At 37.2% G+C, this 21,695-nt stretch overlaps 1 protein-coding gene across 2 annotated transcripts in view; it reads left to right on the top strand.

Moving 5' to 3' along the window:
• The window catches only part of PPP1CB (protein phosphatase 1 catalytic subunit beta), a 28,778-nt gene extending 11,472 nt beyond the window's left edge, over positions 1-17,306 (top strand). Inside the window, exons 1-8 of one of the 2 annotated variants that reach the window (XM_080342430.1) lie at positions 110-244; positions 872-1,003; positions 4,469-4,699; positions 5,046-5,150; positions 9,941-10,012; positions 13,102-13,253; positions 14,830-14,964; positions 15,575-17,306. In XM_080342430.1, coding sequence (XP_080198556.1) covers positions 211-244; positions 872-1,003; positions 4,469-4,699; positions 5,046-5,150; positions 9,941-10,012; positions 13,102-13,253; positions 14,830-14,964; positions 15,575-15,679 — 966 coding nt within the window. In that variant the 5' untranslated portion in view covers positions 110-210 and the 3' untranslated portion in view covers positions 15,680-17,306. Of the gene's footprint in view, positions 1-109; positions 245-871; positions 1,004-4,468; positions 4,700-5,045; positions 5,151-9,940; positions 10,013-13,101; positions 13,254-14,829; positions 14,965-15,574 lie in introns of those variants that run through there. The other variant, XM_080342429.1, reaches the window with a different exon arrangement.
• Positions 17,307-21,695: the final 4,389 nt, after the last annotated feature.

Genomic DNA, 21,695 nt, shown 5'->3' on the forward strand with positions numbered 1-21,695 from the left:
TGATACATTCTGACTTACTGGTTTGAAGTTTGGTTTATGTTGAGATGTAAGACTGAACCGGATCAGCCAAAATGCAAACACATTTATTCTGTTTTGCTGCCTCATTAAAGACACATTAAAGCCTTTGACAGAGGAATAATATAGATATTTGTGGAAAGAAACAGCTGCAGATAAACTTGCCAGAGGATGTTGGTTTGAATGCAATGACACATGAATGCTTTCGAAAACTTAGTGCTAAATATAGGTATGAGTACCTGACTTACTGATTTAGGAATTCAATTTAATTCTGATTAGAATGTCTTTGGACATAAAGGTTCTGATAACTCAAGAGCTGTTTTATATGAATGAAGGTTTCATCAGACTTTCATGGATTTTAGTGTGAAGTTCCTAATATGGCAATTTCAGCTGCTGAAAGTGTAAACATGCCTGTATATTCTTTTTTGTATGTAGCTAACCCCATTTAACTTAATAGTCCTAAAGAAGTTTATTTTGTGCTAATGTGAAAGTGTTTTCAGGATTTTCATTCTCAGGATTTTTTTGCCTATTGTGAATGCACAAGCATGATGGGATTGTTAAATTAAACATTTCTTGAAGTTGCTATTTGTCCAAATGTGGACAAAAGCAAGGCTTAAATTGTTCTCTTCTGAGACCCTGATTTAACAGGAATGCACACAGACCTTCAAGCATAGATTACCACAGTAGGAGAGATTAATTTTAGAATTCATTGGAATGTATAATTCCAACACATTTGGTAGATGTGTGCTGCCAGCTTTTTGTCAAATATAGATTTCAAATACAGCTCATCTGCATTTACCTATTGTTTTGTATCTGTGTGATAGTTACCTTCAGTTGTTAACCGATCTCATTTCAGTACGAGGATGTCGTCCTGGGAAGATCGTTCAGATGACCGAAGCAGAAGTTCGAGGCTTGTGCATAAAATCACGGGAAATATTTCTTAGCCAGCCTATTCTCCTGGAACTAGAGGCACCTCTGAAAATTTGTGGTATGTGAACTTCATATGTATGTGTTTTATGTAGGTGTTTTAACCTAGTTGTCTGCTGGGTGGATTGGAAGGATACCAAGACAGGCAAGTGACCTTGACTTGGGTGATATGGATTAGAGTGAGGTCTTCACAATCTTAAATGTAATTTTCAACCTGGATTGGATTAAGTTGAGAGAAGGCTGCTAACAGTAGGTTGTGGATGCTTCCAGTACTACTTAGGAGCAAATACTGTTGGCAATGAAAACTGCTTGTGCCCTTGTCTAGTGTAGATTTTGCAACCTGTGCCTTTTACTTCCCTAGGGACTGCTTGCACAGAGCTGCTACTCTTTCAATTGCTATTTCAAAAAGCAGTTGACTTCTTTAAAAATAGCAAATGTTTAATGTTGTAGTTGCTTTCTTCAAAGCATAAGCAAAACAAAGATTTTTACCTGTTGAGAAGTGGGAGACTTTCAAAAATAATGTTCAAGAAAGCATTGTTAGTCTTTTAATTAAAGAAAATCGCATAAAAACAACAAAAACAAAACAAACAAAAAACCACACACACACACACACACACACAAAACCACGCCACACTGGATGCAGACTGTTAAGATAGGCTTAGTTACCATGTAATAAGTTCCTTGACCTTTATAGCAAATTTTAACAAAAATTGTTATTGCTGACAAATACATGGATAAAACTAGAATATGTGTGGTCTTTACCTCTTTAAAGCTTTATAAGATTCTAGACTTCTTCAAAAGTATGCTGTTGTTAATAGGTATGCAAGCTTTTTAAAATCTGTTGCAAAAGTATTGTAAATACTGGCTTGTAATCATCTTTCAAGTTATTAAAAGCAGGTGCAGTCTTAGAAAGCACTAGATTTATGAAATTAGGCTTCTTAAACTGTATTAATATTAAAATTGAAGCAGTCTTTGATTTTGTTGTAACTAACATGCTCAAAGATAGATCAGATTTTTCCTAGGCTTCTTTCTGGCAGGCCTAGTGTAGCAATGTTTCTCACATCAAGATAGGATAGTACCAATTAAAAAAAAAGCCCAGCACGCTCATGGCAAAGTCACTTTTAAATGACCCATTGCTTTGTAGGGTGGGGAAGAAAAAGCAGACCAGCTTGCATAATGGCATAAAGTTGAAATTAAAATCCAGGTTTACCTTGTTGTGTTTGATACACTGGAAAGAATACAACAGTCTCATCATATTCCTAGATAAATAAAAAATGAAAACTCAAATATTTAGATTGCACACAAGTCAATGTCTGCAAAGAATAATTAGCCTCCTTCAGAGTTACTTTCTAATTTGCCTAAATCGAGGTGGTTGAAGGGACTGTTAGATGCGCAATTATAGGCTAGCAAATGCACAGTTTAAAAAGACATTTGTTAGTTTTAAATTGGATTCCAAACACCATGATAGCACCAGGAAGTGTCAGGTGCATCTGAATTTAATATTAGAGCACTTGTCAAAGATGCATTTAGATAAAAGCAAAAGAAAGGTGATCGCTTTCACCAAAAGCAAAATATGCAACTGTACTGCTTTGAACTACTATTGTAGTCTGCTCTGGCGTTGCCTGAGGAACCATTATAGGATTGTTTTTTCCTGTAATCAAGTCAGTTCAAAAGAAGCTTTTACATCTTTAATGGCTGTGTTTTAATGTAAGATGAAAGATATTCTTATGTAAACATTCATTTTAAAATAGGTGCAGTTTTTACTGTAAGATGCTGTATCTGTTAGCCTTCAACTTATGCCCATGTGAAGCTGTATTTTTAAAATGCCAAGTGCCTTTAATGAAATATTAAATGCTTTGGTTCATTTACAAAATTGTTTCTATAAAATGTTCCTTTACTCTCAAAGTGCTTTGGTCCCTCTGGCTCATATGTGTAACTGAAAGTAATTTTAGGCAATGAACACATTTATAGTATTTTTTTAGTATGTTTACTTGGCAGTTAATTCTAGTGGTGTTGAAGTTTGGAGAGTGTGTTAGTAGTGTAGTTCTGGAGTACTAGACTCAGCATAGCAAGGACATCTTGAGGAGTCTTCTATGTATTTTTTCTGGTTGTGACCTGGAGATTTCTAAATATCAAGTAGAGTAGGAATCACTGCAACATATGTCAAAATGATTTTAGCCAGTGAAACTTCAGATTGAGGCTAGAATTGGATAGTGGAGGATGTTCCTGACTATTAGAAGAAAGGTGGGAAGTGATTCCTTTCCCTGAGTTCAGAATAGTTATGGAAGAATGTTGCCTAAAGGAAGAAGTATAGCATTTCTAATTGTAATAGTAAAGAGAAATATAGCTATATACTCACCACTGTATGCTTTAGGAATTGAACTGGAGAGCATATAGGTTTGGGAACTTTTTTTTCTTTAAGATCATAGAAAAAGTTGCGGAGAGATGTGTGTTGCAATTTTTGCCTTTTTTTTAAGACCATAGTAGTTAGCTCTCTACTGGAGGGTAACTGTGCTTAATGAAGTAGGGATTTTGGCACTGAAAAAGCAGCAGAAGCGAAAATACATTCATGGAATGCTTAGTGTAAAGGACCAGGAGGTACTAAGTTTAAACAGCATACAGCAGGTACTGAAGGCTTCTTGCATAGCTTTTTTTGCCTTCCATCATTTCAGTAATGAATTCTACAATCAGCTGGAATACATCTGTATTCTAAAAGTTACTGCATAGCAGCTTTGGTGTCTTCTTTGACCTTAGGGGCAGCTCACAGATAGTTAGCTTTGGCTAGTCTGATATGATGCACTGTGGTGGTGTAATTGCCACACAGAGCTGTTTCATGGAAAGCCTACTGAATTTTAAAGATGGCAGTGTGATGAATACCATGACGATTATTTTTCCAAAGATATACCTGCAGGGTTGAATATCTTGTAAGGGATGTAAGTCTTTGAGTCTCTGTACTGTTTTTATATGAATAACTGTATGCAAGGAGGAGTTACCCTAAATGCAGGGGAATGAGAATCCCAGTTCTGCAGTGTTACAGGATGACAAGCAGTTGACTTCTGAAGTGCTCTCTGCCAGCACAGTGTTCTGTTTCTCTGCAGTCTATCTAGATTCTCTACTAATCTGTTTGTGCAGTAAATAACGTGACAGCTTTTCCTCAATACATTGGCTTCCTGGCCATGTAACTGTTCAATTAAAGACTGTCTTTCTGACCTTGTTTTAATTTGAGCAAATTAGAGTTTGGTTAGGAAGTGTAAACTTGAAGACTTCTGTAGCTTTTGGTTTTCAGATTGTTTTCATAACTGACATAGCTGTTCTGCATAATACTATGGGTTATTTACATTTAGTGAGTACTTCAGTTTCTAATATTAATGTGATTCTCACCTTTCTGATACTTATTGTTGGCCTGTTTTTAAAGGAAATAATGGTTTTCTTTATGATCAATTAATTAAAAGTGATTAGCTGACATAAGTTCTTGATTTCTGTATTCTTTATTGCACTAATACTTGGTAAACATTTTCTTATCCAGGTGATATTCATGGTCAGTATACAGACTTGCTTCGATTATTTGAATATGGAGGATTCCCACCGGAAGCTAATTATCTTTTCCTTGGAGATTATGTAGACAGAGGCAAACAGTCTTTGGAAACAATTTGCCTGCTGCTGGCATATAAAATCAAGTACCCAGAAAACTTCTTTCTCTTAAGAGGAAATCACGAGTGTGCTAGCATCAATCGGATCTATGGATTCTATGATGAATGTAAGCAAAACCTATTTTTTTTGAAAGACTGTTTCAGACTGATCTTGTGTTTTAGAGACGCTTCTAGTAGTGACTCTTGTACTGCAAAGATTTCAATACTCTGTGAACCTGGTTTGGAACTTTCTAAAAGTACATTTCAAACCAAGATTAAAGTCATTTAGAAACTTATTATTGGCTCTTCTGCTGTCATTGAAATGCTTTTGCAGGAGATTGAAACCTAAGTACACTAATGGAAATAAAGGCCTGTAAAGACAGTTCGCTAATGTTTTTGGTCAGGTTGTGATATGTATTGCAGCTTGGCTTTAAAACAGCCTTCTCTTTCTAATGTCATTCACTGGTCTTATAGGCAAACGGAGATTTAACATCAAGCTGTGGAAGACCTTCACAGACTGTTTTAACTGTCTGCCTATTGCAGCCATTGTGGATGAGAAGATCTTCTGCTGTCATGGAGGTAAGCTGATGACCACTTTTAAAGGTTGTGTCTAAATTGATCTTTGAGTTAATTCTATAGAAAATGGAGTGTGGATGTGCATACCTGATATTTAGCTGGATATGCTTAACCTTTTATTGTCTGCAAAGGCTGCTGTTATGTCTTGTGCTTTTCTATACACCTGACAGCAAACAGATATCATCCTTACTGATACACGTGGTCCTCTGTGCCTGAGAGGCAAGCACATATCTAGTTGTTCCTGTCAGTATGTCCATGTCTGAAGGATATTGAATGCTAGAATTCTTGTCTAATTAGCCACATGACTTGTTGCTGTTACTGTCTGTTGATGCAGCATTAGCTGTCATCCCTGGCAGTGGAGTGAAAGAAAAACTTTCCCAAGTAACCCCATCTTTTTAGTCTTGGTCTCTTGAACTGGTTTCGTAAGATGTTGGTGGAATGGACCTCTGAGGTCACATCGTCAAGCCTGCTGCTTGAAGTAAGATAGTTGTTAACGTTAGAGCAGATCAGCCATGGCTTACAGGTTTTTGGCATCTTGCAGAGTCACAAGAACTCGAACAACTTAGAACAATTTCAAATTACTTGTAGTAAGAGCCATCCCTGCCTCTTTGCAGCTGTCTTTGCAACTACCTCCATTACTGAGCAACTTAATGCCTTGCACTGAGTGATCCAGAGATGGTCTGGTTGGTGTCACACCTGCATTACCAGTGAGATAGAGACTAGTGGAAGTGAGAGCACTGTAGAAACCTCTAGTTTGAACAGCTCCATTTGGAATTAGAAATAACAAGCACCCGAAATCACTGAGCAAGACTCTTACAGGCTTTGTGAAGTGATATTGATGGCTAGCATCCTGCACTTATTATTTACAGGTATCTTTGCAAGAGCTCTGCCTTTGTGGAATGTGTGGTAAAAATTATCCTGGCTCTTTCTGAACCTTGTGTTGAAAGCTTCTGCCTTCAGTGCCTGCTTGTATAAGCTATGTCTTATACGTAGTATGCTTTGAGGTATTGTCATGTCTCTGTAAATACAGCAATAATGCAATGATAGACAGTTGAGTCTGTGCCAGTCTCCAGGTAGCACTGATGTATTAGAGGAAGTACATGTTGTCTCACAGGTCATCTTTTCATCTCATTCTCAATCAGTGTGGTGTCTTTCTTTTTTAAGAGCTGGTACCTGTCTTATGAGCTAGATCGCATGATTTTAAGAATGTGAGCTACAAAAGTACTTCTGCACTGAGTGAGCGAGTTATCAGTGGCTCTCCGATACATTTGTTTCCAAAAAAACTGGGAAAGGAACTACTCTTTTAGTAGCATTGTATTTTATGAATTTTATTTGGGAAACAGTAAAGAATGAATGGTGACAAAATATTGTAGTGTTTTAGGCAAACAATTAAGCTTAGGTGGGTGGGAGAAGGTAATCAAGGAAGCTTAGCAGGTACTGTATAATACTATGTTCTGAGACAAAACTGATAGTTTTGTGTGTATATGTACTTGAGACTTGACTTACATTTAAGAAGCCTAGAAAGCTATTTTTCAAGAAAAAAATAAAGCTTTATTATAAGTGTATTGGGGGGATTAATCTCTTGTTTACTCAAGTAGGAAAACTGATTTTGTGCAGTGCTCTTTCAGAATCCTCTTACGAAAAGCAATATTTACTTTATTGAATGCTGATTGTCCCTTAAACTTGTACAGGCTTCATCTGTAACTGAAATTACTGTCACAATTGATCTGCAGCTGTGAAATTAAGTGAAAAAGATTACTAAATGTGCTGTGGGCTCCTAATAAATGGAAGTGGACATTCAGCACATATATCAATTTTGCCCTTTTTCTGCTTTTCTCCAATTCTATCCAAACTGCATTCCAGATCCCATGAAGTCATGGACTGTCAACGCCTTTTCATGATGTTACTACTATAATAAACACTGAGGCAGCAACACAAACCATTCAACTCTGCTGGAGGTTGAAGCTAGCATGTAGATATAAGGTAGGTGCCTTTTTTACTATATTGCGCATTTTTGCATAGTTTATTTAAAAAAATTGTCCTCTGGGATATATAATAAAACTTTGCAAAACCGCATAACATAGTAAAACAAAAGGCACCTAACTTACCCCAGTAGGCTATATACAATAGCTTAAAATCTTGAGTCAGCTTTCTTACCTGGGTTTTTCTGAACATCTGCTGTTCTGAGTGCTGTCTCACTATGTATATCAAACCTCTCTTGCCATTCATGTCTCTGAATGTTCATGCTGCTGAAAGGATTTTTCATTTTATCCTTCTCATCACCTCCTTCTCTTTTCCCAGTCTTTCCACATGGAACATAACAAGTCATATTTTGGCCTTTTTTTAAGGTTGTTCTCTCAACTTCTGACTTTGCTCATTATCTTGCTTTGTTAAAGCTTATTCCATAACCATTCTGAACTTCTCCCTTTTGCTCTGCTTTGTATTCTGTAAAATATTGTCCTCTTATCTATGACACCACTCTCCTTCTGATCTTTACAGACCTTATGTGATTACTCTCAAGTTTCTATAAATTAAGTCCTTGTTGTAGTGTCATGTTGATGAAACACATACTTCTTATCATATTGGAGTTAAGCTCTGAGATAGAAGTCATGTTAGTTTAGTAGAATACTGGATATACGTAATATTTTCAAGCTCTGAGATTCTACTTTTCTAGTGACATAAATGACAATGAAATGTATGTTGAAGGTGAAGTCTGTTTGATAATCTTACATAGTGTCCAAAGAGACCTGACGAGCTTCCTGGATTACACTATAAAAATAAATAACTCACTCTTTATCAATTCCACCTGATCAGGAAGTGGTTCAAACCTACAGCCTGGATCTGATGAGCCTGCCAGGAGTAATGACAATTCATTTTTTTTGTTTCCTGTAGGGAATGGGTGCTCTTATGCTTCAAGAAGATGATATGCTGAAAGATACTTTTTCTGTGCTTAGCTGTCATTATGTGACAAGACAGCTTAATGCAATTTTATACTTTTCAGTTTTCTTTCAGTATGCAATCGGTTGCAGTGATCACTAGTGGCAGCAGCCTGACAGTGAGCTTGAGAAGACTTTGTTTGCATTCTTATTTCCTTTATATAGTGCTGATCTTGTACAACTTTTGTCTGTACGTCTGAATTTGAGATATAAGCTCGGAAGTTATCTTGGGAAAAAATGACCTCTTTGGTGGTTACAAAGAGGTCTGCAAGTATGCAGGCAGTTCTTTGGTGTTTTGACATTTTACAGTGGTGTAAAATAGCATAAAAATTAACAGCTACAGGGTTGAGACATGGTTGCTAATAGCACGTTTTCTTTTAAAGAACTTTATGTTCTGGGTGCAGCCCGAAATGCAGAGCTGTAACCTCATAGAAGGTCACAGACTGGTTGTGCTTATTTCACTGAGATTGTCCTTTACTATCTTGAGGTGTGGTGCTGAGTAGAATCAGAGCAGAATCTACAAGCCTTGTGCTAATGTAATCTGCATGCAAATAGATCAGTTCTGGGGAAGGGGAAGAGGTAGGCTGGTCAAATTGTAAAAGCTGAATTTGTATGAATTTTTATTAGTATCCATGTATCGTTGTGTAAGTAAAATTGACTAAAACTCCTTTGGTATGCTATTTAATGTAAGAATTCTGCCATCCTTTGCAACCTCAGGGTAGTAATGTGAAGACTGCTTTAACAAGCTGATGAGGATAGAACACTTTTATCATAAGACTGCTTCAACAATCTTAAATCTTAACAATTGAAGAAAAGTTCCTCATGTCTTTATATCAAATGCATTGGAGTCTTTGTTCCTGTAACACCTGCATTGCAACTGTGCAAACTCTGATGTCGGCTGAAATTATTTTACATGGTGACTCCTTTCCAATGATGTGTTTTCTTCTATCATGTTCGAAGTTCTGGACTGAGGGTATGGCTTGCTAATGTGAATTGTGTCTAATCACAAATTAGGTCTTCTTTATCTATGTCCAAATTTGCAACTTTATTATCATTTAAGTCACTTTAGGACCCTGACTTAAGGATATATTTAGGTGTTAGAGCATGTATTAGGCTCTCTTTCATGCCTTATGCCTCAAGTAGAGAAGCTCTAGAGTGGGTACTTTAGCTGTTCAAAGGGTGACTTTGGAATCCCATGCTTTGGCTGTAATTACATGTTAATATGGCAAAACTACAAAAAGAGCTGTCTTTGTGATGAGGTTTTGAGTAATCAAGGTACTCTGGTTTTATAAATGACTAAGCAGCTGAGCTATAGGAGATGACTACATCTGTGCTCCTTGCAGTTGCACAGTCTAGTATTTGTTTATAGCACCCAGTGATTTCTGCTCAGCTGATGTGTGGTTAAACACTGAAATAACAGTGATGTGGCATATGATTACAGTGCTACCTGCAGGCTGTTTTGGCTTGTGGTCTTTTAAAGCTGGGTAGGCATTTTCCTTTAGCTTTTGTAAAGTAAGGTGATTGTAAAGAAGGTCATCTGCATCCAGTTTGTGTTAGATAATGCCATCCTTCACTGGTTATCTCTGGTAAGCTGTTCAAGAGAACATACTTAACTGTAGAGTTCTGTGCTGTGTGGCTACAAGGATGGTAGGAAAACAATTAAAACCACTTACTAATTTCACTTGTGATGTTCTCTGTCCTTCTGTTCAGGACCTCAATTGTCTTATAGAAAACTTTTGTTTATGTTACAGCGGAAACAATGGATGCTGTATGACTTTGAACCTCTAATTGTGTGTTCTCTGGAACTCTTTACAGGTAAAATACATAGATAAGTCACTTGTTTTCTTGTACTTACAGGTCTGTCTCCAGACCTTCAGTCAATGGAGCAGATCCGGCGAATTATGAGACCTACAGATGTTCCTGACACAGGTGAGTGATATGGAATTTGTGGTAAATAGGTCTTAATGATGAAACAGGTTTAATCAATTTCTGTACAGGCAATGCAGTGACTTAACCTCTGTTCACAGTACAGTATTCCTTGATGTATGTTTGTGCAAGGTGTGAGTCTTGTTCCTTATGATTGCTAAGTTCCCTGACATGCTAGAGGCTGTTGCCCATGTTGTTATTGCTTGTCATTAGAGTAGGGTACATTATCCAAGTTGGGTTACGTTACCCATGTTTGCATTAAAACAAACTTAGAAATTTAATGAAAGATCAAATGAAACTAAACAGCTACTTCTTTTTTTTGCCTTGTTTAGGCACACCCAAACCTTGTAGCCTATCAAAGAGCCTAACTGTTTAAAGCCTGCTGAGTATTAAAGTATGCAAGCTTCTTTCTACTTGAGTCCATGTCTCCTTCCTCTTTAAGTTATAAAGTACAGTTCCCACTTCATTGCAATTGGGATTTCAATTGCTTGTATCAATGTGCTAGTCCTGAAATTTTCTTCTACTAATATATTCTTTTAATATAGATCTTGGATGCAAATTGCCAGTGCTTTCTGCACAATATTCTTTTGAATGGTTTAATTAATAATCTTCCTCAGTGTCCAATTTATTCCAAATTTTGTTACTAGTGGATTGAAGAGACTGTCAAACAGTACAATGGGATATTTTCCAGTGTTGATTTCAACAGTGGTCTGAAATTAACTTTCAGAGGAGATATTTCATCTGAAACTTTTTTGAAACACAAATTACAGTTAAACTTTGGAATAGAATTCTGCTTCTGGTAATGTTCCTCAGTGCTGAGGCGTGGGAGTGACTCGGTCTAATATATATGCTGTACCTTAAACAACAGAATTTCTGTGCAAGCTGGTGTATACACACAACACTGAGAAGCATTACTAGACTGTTGTATGAGTGTTTCTGTAGTACAAATTACTACATTGTTCTTCCATTTATGCTAGGAATTCACTCAATGCATAACCAAATAAATGTCAGTACAAACGAGTTAATCTTTGCATTTATCAGAGCTCTCAGAAAAGCTAGTTCTGTTGAACACACTAATACTATTTCTTGAGCCACCCCCTCTTCAGGAATGCCCTTGCAGAATGTAATTCTGGTTTCCATGGACACTTCACTGAAATCATATGTATTCTTAGCACCTCCTAAAAATAAGTATAGAGATTTTTTTTAAAAGGTTATTTATCCACAGAGTGCTTTGCAGTCTTAATTTTGCTTTCAGAAGCAATAGCTGGATGTTTGCATGCGGAGGTAAAATGAAATGTCCCATCAGGGGTGTGTGTGTGTATGGTACAGTCACACAGAAGGTCTTGGCCTTTGGGACCTACTTAGGGCAACTGATACTACAGAATGGAAGTAAATCTTGTGGAAAAATTAAAAATAAGTTAAAGTGGTCTCACATCTGTGAAAGTTGCAAGTCTTTAAAAGCTGTCCCTTTGTGGAGGAATGCCACTTCCCTGATATTAATGTTGGTACAGAAATTCTTGGTAGATATTAGTGTGGTTTGTGTGGAGAAGATTAGATCATTATGATGGTCTCTTCTAGCTTGATAAAAAAAGCCTTTTCTGCCTTGACTGCAATTTAAATACCTTTATTTTGGTGACATGTCTATGGGGTTTGGAAGCTGTTAGCTCAAATCTGATACTGTATTCCAGCTTAAATCAGTTGCCTTTGGTAACCATTAGAGTATTTGCATTTATGAGGCCAAGGTATAAATGTTGTGTTTTGGTAAGCACTGGCAACCATTTGCTTTTTAGGAAACTAACTCGTGTAATCTTGAGTGCTGTGTATCAGCTGTGTTATATTATGCTCCTGGTCAGCCCAAGCTATTGCAATGGTAGATATTGCATGTTGAAATACAGACCTACTTGGGCAGCATTGTTTAGTATAGGCAAACTTGTTTCAGGGTTCTGTTAAACCAGTGCTAAAGATTATAGGACAGATCTGCCTCTTACTGTTTGAAACCCTAAAGATTGTTTGATTTTGGGAGAGAGAATAGGAGAGCTTCCTAAGCAGCTGAGACATGCAACTTCTGTCATGTGTTGGAAGTTCATATTAAGAAGCATTTAGGCATTGCAGTGCAACTATTCTGTTTTGAAAAACATGTTATTCAATATAGAACTAAATATCAATGATGTCAGTTTTTGTCATGTGCTGTCCATATTCAGTAGTTTTTTTCTAGATAGATATTTTACCTAAAATGCAGTTGTCCTTGCTGTTCTTTGTCTTCTAAATGCAAATAAAATATTATTTTCTTTGTGTTGAAATTGAATTGGCCTGGTTCTTACATGAAAAAAGTTCTTTGAAAGTTCTATGTATAAAGACATTGCAGTTGATCTAGAGAATATTTTTTTAATACCTGATTTTAACTCTAGAGTTAGCTGACCTTTGTTTGGCAGCAGAAAAAAAGGTCTTGACCAGTGCTAAAATACCAGAGAGGTTTATTGTTCTAATTTGGATTCCAGACTGGTTGGCACGAGGCTTTTTGAAAACTCAACAATAGTCAAGCAAACTGAAAGTGCTACCTGAAACAATATATCAGAATTTTGCAATATTAAATTTTGATTTAGTCACATAAGATTCTTCGTGTGGTAAGAAAGGTAAGAATCAAAGCTGTTCCATGTTCAGAAGCATGCTGTACAAGTTTATTTGTTTTATTTATGACCGGCCTTGCATAGGATTTTTAAATTTACTGTAGCTTTCAAACTAAGCTTTCTTGGTGAGCTGTGAAATTGATTGCCTTTTAAAATGCATCCACTGCAATATTTTTAAACTCTTAAAATGTTCACTGTAAAGATGCTGAATATTACAATTAAATATTATTTCAAATAACTACTTGGGTCTGACTTGTTTCATCTCAAGGTACTACCAGTGGTTAAGGGGGGTGAAATCTCCAGATATACACAGACCATATCTTTTGTCTGAGTTGCAGTTTAAGTATTGCTATATTTGTTGCTAAGGCTTCTTTTCTTTAGGAGAGATAATTAGAGTACAACTATTTTACATTATAGAATGATGCCTGCTAAGACTGACATCTTCATATGTATTGTCTTTCAAAGGCTTGCTATGTGACCTGCTGTGGTCTGACCCAGACAAAGATGTGCAAGGTTGGGGTGAAAATGATCGTGGAGTCTCTTTCACTTTTGGTGCTGATGTGGTCAGTAAATTTCTGAATCGTCATGACCTGGATTTGATCTGTCGAGCTCACCAGGTATGACTTATGCTGCTGTTGCTTCTTAAAACCTCTCCTAGACTTGCTGCTTCTTTGCTGCTTATCAGTAGGATATATTTGAAACTTACTTTGCATTGTGTTACTTTTAGGACAGAAAAGTACTTCCTAATAAAGAGGCTATAAGACTCTGTCCTTCTGTTGACTCATATTGAACTGAATGTCTAATGTCAGTGAAGTAAAATACTAACACTAGATTTCCTCATGGATCTTTCTTTTGTATTGTCTGTTTATTAAGACTGCTGTTCATGAACATCAGAGGTAAAGTGTCCAGGCTTAAAGTCACAAAGTGACTTGGATTTTAGTTTTACACTGAAGCTTCAGGGTTCTTCCATTCCAGTAGTAGTCATTTTTCTGGTAGTTGTGGCTTAACTACCTCTGCTTCACTTCATGAAAGTATTAAATACATTTGGAATGTTTCTGCAAATCAGTCTGTACATAAAAGCTTTCACTGTTGCCTTCCTTTTGGTTCAGCTATCTAGAGAACTTTGGCATAGATTGATGTACTGAAATGTGCAGAAAGCAAGGTTATTTTTAGCATCATCAATGTTTAAGTACACTTTTTTGCAGTTTTTATTAAGTTACTTCAAGCAAGTGTCCTAGTTAAATGGACACCAGGTTTCAATTTCCTGTATAACATTTCAGTTTCATTATTTAGTCTATTTTAAAAGCTCTCTCCTGCTGTGAAACAAAAATAGGCTTTTTATTCTGTGTCCCTGTTAGGCTTGGGTATACTATCAGAACACTTCACTAATTTTCCTTGCAATTTTACTGCTGAAACATTAGAGTCAGTGTATGGAATGGATATTAAGATTTTAACTGCTCATGAAGATTTCTGCCAATTTCCTGTATTCATGTAGTCACATCAGTTCTCTATAAAGGATATGACATTTTCTAAAAGATTATGGTGATTGGACTGAACTGAGCAGTTGGTGCACTAGTTTAACTATGTTATAACATGAGGCTTCTGTTTGGGGAAGAGAGAAAATCCTTAGCTGATGCATCATACTATTTGTGCTATTTTAAAGATGCTCTTAGAGGAAATACGGTAGAACCACTTTGCTTTCAGAGCATCAAAATTTTTAAAAAGGACTACATTTGAGGTTTGTACAATGGACATCACTGTAAGTGAAACTTAAAAGTTACAGTTGTAATGAAGATGGTATCCAAACTTTGCGTGCTTGGAACTTGCAGATCAAACATCCAAATTCTGTGTATAAGCCATAAAATGCTTGGAATCCTTAAACTAGCAGTGTGCATAATCGGACTTCAAATATTAAAATATTGACTAGTCAAGCTGATGCATATTTAACATTGGAAATGTCAGACAGGTTAAGCTACCTGATTTGGCATTCAGTGTCCAGATAAGGTGACTAAACCTGTCATGTCTGAAAGCCAAGACATACCTTTTTGAGTTATTGTCATCTCTTTAAGTTCTGTTTGCTTCAAGACTGGCTTTTCTCTTAAAAGTTTATTTTTTCTTATATGAGCTGTATTAATTTCTCTGGTGTTGAGATCCCTTCCAATCCCTAACATTCTGTGATTCTGTGTGTGACAGGTGGTTGAAGATGGATATGAATTCTTTGCTAAACGGCAGTTGGTCACCCTATTCTCAGCTCCAAATTATTGTGGAGAGTTTGACAATGCAGGGGGCATGATGAGTGTGGATGAAACTCTGATGTGTTCCTTTCAGGTATGGCATATTTGTACATTAAGTATCACATCAGGTGTTGGGCTATGTGTACTGAGAGAGTCTGCTTGCTGATGTACTTGTTAGTCTAGGGTAATATACTCGAGCTACAGAAAGGACTGCACAACAAGCTGGTGTTTGGACAATCAGAACTGCAAACCAACTGTTCTCCAGAGAATTGTGTGGGATCTGCTGTTTTCCACACTCCTGCGTATTAAGTTATTCCCTCTATTCAGATGCTTATTTCAGAGTTTAATTGGATGATTCTTTTTAGTCATACCTAGTGATCAGAGTACCTGGTTCTGCAGACCAACACATTGTTGGAACCCTTTCAGTGTGGTTACTCTGAGATTTTAAGCTCTACTCATTGCTGGATGTGTTTCTAGTCCCTTTCCTTTCCCTTTCTCACTCCAGTGCAGTGGTAGATCTAGAAGGATTTAGAAATAGTGTTACTGTTGTATGTAGAATTAAGAAATTTGTAGGATTGTGATGGGATTTCCCTCGTACCCTCACCCCTTTTTTTCCTGCTGAATGAGATCTCATGTTGGCTTAACAGTGTTTGAAATGTTCTTAGCTGCCACTGACTCAAAAGAACTTCTTTATTTCCTCTAAGATATTGAAACCATCTGAAAAGAAAGCCAAGTACCAGTATGGTGGACTGAATTCTGGGCGTCCAGTCACTCCACCTCGCACAGCTAATCCACCGAAGAAGAGGTGAAGAAAGGAATAATGTAGAAACACCATCAGATTTGTCAAGGACAAAACTCCATATTACAGTATATAATAAGTGTGCACTGTAAAACCATCCAGCCATTTGACACCCTTTATGATGTCACACGTTTAACTTAAAGAGACGGGTAAAGGATCTTTATTAATTTTTTCTAGTAGAAAGATGTGCGACACTGTATTGTAACAAGTATAGCTCCAAGTTCTAATATCCAGCATAGAGTAAAAAAAGTATTAGGAAAAAACTATTGCAACTATGTATTCACACTTACCACGGTTTTTAAAGTTGACCAACATCCCAGTTAAAACTCGCTGTAATAGTTAAACCAGATGAGAGCATGATGTTCCATTTGTGTAATGTGGTCCTATTGTTGCTTGATTGCTTTTACTTTGGTTATTTTGTAGCTAGAATGATGCAAATATGGTATCTAGTCTTTTTTTCCCCCCAGCTCTCTTTAAAATTGAAATAAGGAAGGGGCTTTTTAGAACAGCCATTGATCTCTTATCCTTCCCCTAGCTTCCTGTTGTTCATAATAATGCCGCCCAAATGTGTGCCCCATTATAATGCAAAGTTTATAGTAAGGTAGTGATTAAAAGGCAAACTAAGTTTAAAATGCCCAGACTGGACAGCTTGACAGCCATCATAAATTGAGACAGAAATACCTGTCTTGACTTTTTTATTTAAACTGCCACACAATGAATTTGTGCACTACACTATTTTAAATTATTGACGTTACACTGTGCTATGGCACTTCATTTAACTTAGGACAAAAATGGTATTGCCTATTAGTTGGTAACTTGATTATGTGGTACCTTGGCTTTAGTTTTATTAGCATGAAACACCTTTGGCATGTGTAGCTTCCAGGTAACTCCCTACCTGCATCGGAGTTCATCTTGCATAGTTCCACAAAACATGAAGATCTGTATTTGCTAAGCCTTTGAAACCTGATACTCTTTTTCAGAAGAGGGTGTGTTTAAATGGATGTTCATCAACAGACAAGTGGTGAGCTGAAAATGCTATGTGAATGTCCAACATGATTGTAAGGCTTATGTCAGATTGTCATTTGGATTTTCATGATCAAATTTCATATACTATTGTATAGATTTCTGCTTTGTAGTGTACTATAGCAGCAATAATTTCTGTACATGATCAAGAGTTATGCAGTATTTCTCTTCAGTTTTCTCCTTTCTTAAAAGAGTTAACATTGGCAAATGGCAAGATACAGAAGGATACAACATTTATAGTAGGATAAGGCACAGATTTGTGATGCTTTAGGATGCAATACTTATTGGATACAACTACAAAAGCTTTTATTGAATATTGTCAAATTTGTAAGATTCTTTGGGGGAAGGCTTCAGATTTATACCATTCTTAATGTGCATCAGTAGGTGTAAAACTTTGACTTCAGTATTGTCTTGGAAAATGTTAAATTGAGGATTCTGGTAACTTACATTTTATGAACTGGCACATTATATAATGCAAGAGATATATTGATTTTTGACACAGTGAGCAAGTTCTTTAAAATGGATTTAAGTCTCTTCTAATTCCATTTTGTTTTAAATGCATATTTTAAATGTAGGTTTTTTTCATTTAGTAAAAGTTGTCTAATTCATTTGAATGAAGTCTGACTGGTTATTTTAACATACCTTACTGTTACTCAAGAAGTGTGGAGTTTGTTTTTTCTTTTTAAAAAAAATCCAATAACTTAAGGGCATATGTATCTGTTACTGATTTATATGGGATTGCTCTGTGGTTTTGAACAATGGTTTAACTTACCCCACCTTGAAGCAAGCACCAGAGTTTCAATGCATAGGACAAAATGCAGAAGTAGATTTCTTCTGACATTGCTCAGAGACACCTGTTCTTGAAAGTCAGTGGTGAGAGCTGTGTAAGCATAGCTTCAGTCTGTGATAAGGTAATTGATGACATGTATTCTATAAGCCTTGGCACAGTAACTTCCTGCTCTAAGTAATTGCTTACTTGAGGTTTAGTTTTATAAGTTTTGAAAATGCTGGGTTTTTACCAAGTGCCAGCCTCTATCATAAAGAAGGCGTCATGTTACCAAACATCTGGGTTAACACTTTTCCATTTTTTTTTCTGTGGTTTCTGCAACAATGTCTTCTGTATCATGAAATGTCTGGGTGTAAAGCTGTATGTTATGTGAGTACCTAACATGCTCGCTTGTATTACAGATGCTATGTCAAAAGGAAAATAAAGTCTTCAGGCCTTCTTACGTGTCCTAAAGAAACAGGAAATTCTTGGTTTATTTTATGGCTCTAGAAGGCCAGATCCGATGGTGTTCTGAAGAATCGTTATTTATGTATAACAGCTATCCCTTGCAAAGGATTTGAGTGCTGCTCTGAATTTTGGGTAGTTGGGACAACTGCTAACATCCCTCATCTTCCTGTATTGGGGAAAAACACATGATTTAATAACCTTACCCTTACAGTTATCATTGATATTCAATACTAGAAGCAAGTCAGGAGTATCAGATACATAGCAGAACTTAACCACTTCAGCTTATGTTTACACTGTTAATATAGGTCTTTAGTATTTTTACTGCTGTCCATTCTGGAAGAGGTAGAAAAGAGAACCTGAATTTAACTATACTCAGATAAAATTAACTCTTCCATGGAAATTTGCTAGTGGTCTAGTAGCCAATAAGTTTTTTCCATGTAAACATCTTGTCCATACAAGCCTAAAATGCTGCTAAATAGCACAGTGTTAGCATGCTGGGAACTAAAAGGAGTGTTATCAAATGAGCTGTTAAGAGGTGTATAAAACATTACACTATTTGAGGGATATTTTTGCATGTTCTCCCCTCACCTGCTTTTATCTGTCAGTAATATCCATTCCTGAATTCACAGAGTGCAACATGGCACATAACCTTGTCTTGTTCCTTTTGGGTTGACTGGCACTTTGTGATTCTCAAACACCAGAGAAATAATTGATTTAATCTAATTTAAAATATTGGTGCAAGCAGTGCTTCTCTGGTCTCTTTTGTGTTGTTTGATATGAGATTGTTTTACATCACTTTTTTTTTTGTATGCTTCGTAGTAGTCAGTGTTTTCTGTGCACGGAGTATTCATAATTTATTGCTACTTTAAAGGAGGAAGAAAACAATGTTTCGTGTTGCTGTGGGTATTGTGCTGCTCTAATACCTTGAATACTGTTTCTGTTTAGGTAAACTTGCTTGTACTGATCTGATCTGTGTTTCAAAAAATGCTGTAGAAATAGAGTCACTGAAAACACTGTAACAAGTCTTATACTGGTGGGTTGTATTCAGTTTTCCATGTCTGGACACCTCGAGGTAACTGTGGCCACCGAAGTATGAGTTGGTCTTTTTGCTTCTAAGTTTGTGACATTAACTGCAAGTGTACTGCTGGTAGGTGTCACCAAGCTTCATGATCCTGTTAGGAAGATGGTTTGCATTTGTTTTGTATTCTCTGTTGAGAGAGGAGCTAATAGGTACATCTGACACAGCTTGTAGTACCCCAGTGTGATGCATTCCTATGTACTTACTTACCTGGGAAACTCCGATGGAAATTCTTCACATCTGTGGAAGGAAGTTGCTTTTATTGTTAGTAGCCTACCTCCCTGTTGTAAGGTTGGTTGAAGACAGGCATCCTCTCTGCTGTATTTCAGATGATAGGAGTTGATGAGCAGCAAGGTATCTTTTAAATAAGTGTTCACGTCTAAGGATTATCTTTTGGTAAGTCCAGGAGGATATTGCTGAAGCTGTCAGATTAAACATTTTTTTTTCCCTCTGTAATAATGGAAATATTAAAGACACTACTGCTATCAGATACTGTTGAACTGAAAGTCACCTGGGAGTAACTCTAGCTGGAGTTATCAGAATATGTAGATGACAAACATAAATATCCTATGTGTGGCTTTTGGTGTAAAGCTCAAAGGTTAACAGAAATGGGTATCTGCTTTATGGAGGCTTATGTAGATAATAACTGTAAAAACCTAGCCTATAACTGGTGTTGAATTTCTTATGGGCAAACTGTCAATGTTGTATCCATGGCTGGTGTTTCTGGAACTTCCCTTGCAGTCAGGTTTCTTGGAGATGACACTGTATACAAATCTGACAGGTAACATTACAGCTTAGCAAAGAGCAGAGGTGAAGTAATACTGTCAATATTGTTTTGCTTTTGAACTTTTTTGAGTTGTAACTTGACTCATGATTGGCATCCATCTGCATTGTAATGTACCTGAGAGTAAATGTGGATATTTGGCTTCAAATGACCTGGTGAAAAAGCAAGGGTGAGAGAACATTCCTTATGCTGGAGCAGAGGTGGCTACAGCACAGTCAAATGTCTGAGTCCATGTGGGCTAGTAATATGCTTTAGAGAGCAGTGTGGTTTTTAATACAAAACAGAGTTGCGATCAAGTTCATGTTCTAGTGTGTGTTTAAATTCCAGTTCTAAGAATCATGGAATTGTTTTGGTTGGAAAAGACCTTTCAGATTGAGTCCAATGGTAAACTTAACACAGCCAAGTCTACTACTAAACCATGTCCCTAGGTGTCACATCTGTGTGTCTTTTAAACACCTTCAGGGATGGTGACTCCACCATTTCCCTGGGCAGCCTGTTCCAATGCCTGACAGCCCTTTCTGTGAAAGGAGTTCTTCCTGATATCCAATCTAAACTTCCCCTGGTGCAACTTGAGGCCATTTCTTCTAGTTCCTGTTGCTTGTTACTTGGGAGAAGAGACCAACACCCTCCATGCTACAACCTCCTTTCAGGCAGTTGTAGACAGTGATAAGGTCTCCCATCAGCCTCCTTTTCCCCAGGATAAACAGCCGCAATTCTGTCAGCCCCTCCTCATCAGACTTGTGCTCCAGACCCCTCACCAGCCTCATCACCCTCCTCTGTGCTTTCTCCAGCACCTCGATGTCCTTCTTATAGTGAAGGGCCCAAAACTGAAAACAGGATTTGAGGTGCAGCCTCACCAGTGCCAAGTTCTTGTGTCTGTGGAGATCCTTGACTGTCACAAGAATTGCACACTAGGCACAGAGTCATTCTTACCAATAAAAAGGAACTCCATGATTCACTGTCAGGCTTGGGATATTTATGCATAGCCCTAGATATTTTTTGTTGCCGTCATCTGTTTGATTCTGCTAGTCAGCAGTAAGGATTTTCAAGCTTGCTCTCAATGCAGCTCTAAACTTTTTTTTTCCCTGGATCATACATTGATTTTGCTTGCTTTATTCCAAAGGCTAATCAAGGTTTTGGTGACAGCATCTAACCAGGTGGCTGCAGATAACTCATGGGCTTTATAACCAAGCATTCTCACTGCATGTATCAAATGGTCAAAGCTGAAGGAACCTCAGGCCATGTTGAACTGAACACTGGGAAACCATGTGACAGTAAGTCCATGTTGGGGCAGTAAATAAGTTACACCAAGGTAAGACACAAGTTTGGGCACTGTATATTGTTATGGGTCTGCTGGTTTTTTGGATTTCTGGAGCTGGTAATGCCTGAGCATCTTCCTTGCAGATCCCTTGAGTTGTTGGAAATGAGCAAAGCTGTCTGGTTACTTGTTCTGGACCTTATTGTGCCTTGTTAAAATAAATACTTATGATCTCAAGTTAATTGTTCCTAAGGACAAAATTTAATTCTGTTTCCCAGTGTCCCGTTTGAACTCATGTTAATCTCTGCATCTGTATGTCCCAAGAAATTAGAATTTAAAAACTTAATTAAAAATAACCATTTGCTGCAAGCCCTTGCCAATACATGGCTATAGCAATCTTTTCCAAGGAAAACTCTTGTTGCTGCCCAAAGCAGTCAGAACAGAGGGAGCCTTAAATAGAGTGTGTGCGCTGCGTGTGGCTGAGCACAGCCCCTTCCCTGGATTCTCCTGCTTTATTTACAGAACTTGCAGCCCAGGCTTCCTGTTCAGCCTCCTGCAGACTTGATCTTAGAAGCAACTGTATCAGAAAGCAGGTGCTAACTAGATCCAGCTACTAATAAAGATCAGTAAAAGCCATTTTGTATCTTGA

Source organism: Nesoenas mayeri, assembly GCF_963082525.1.
Source record: "Nesoenas mayeri genome assembly, chromosome: 3".
In the NCBI taxonomy this organism is placed as follows: Eukaryota; Metazoa; Chordata; class Aves; order Columbiformes; family Columbidae; genus Nesoenas; species Nesoenas mayeri.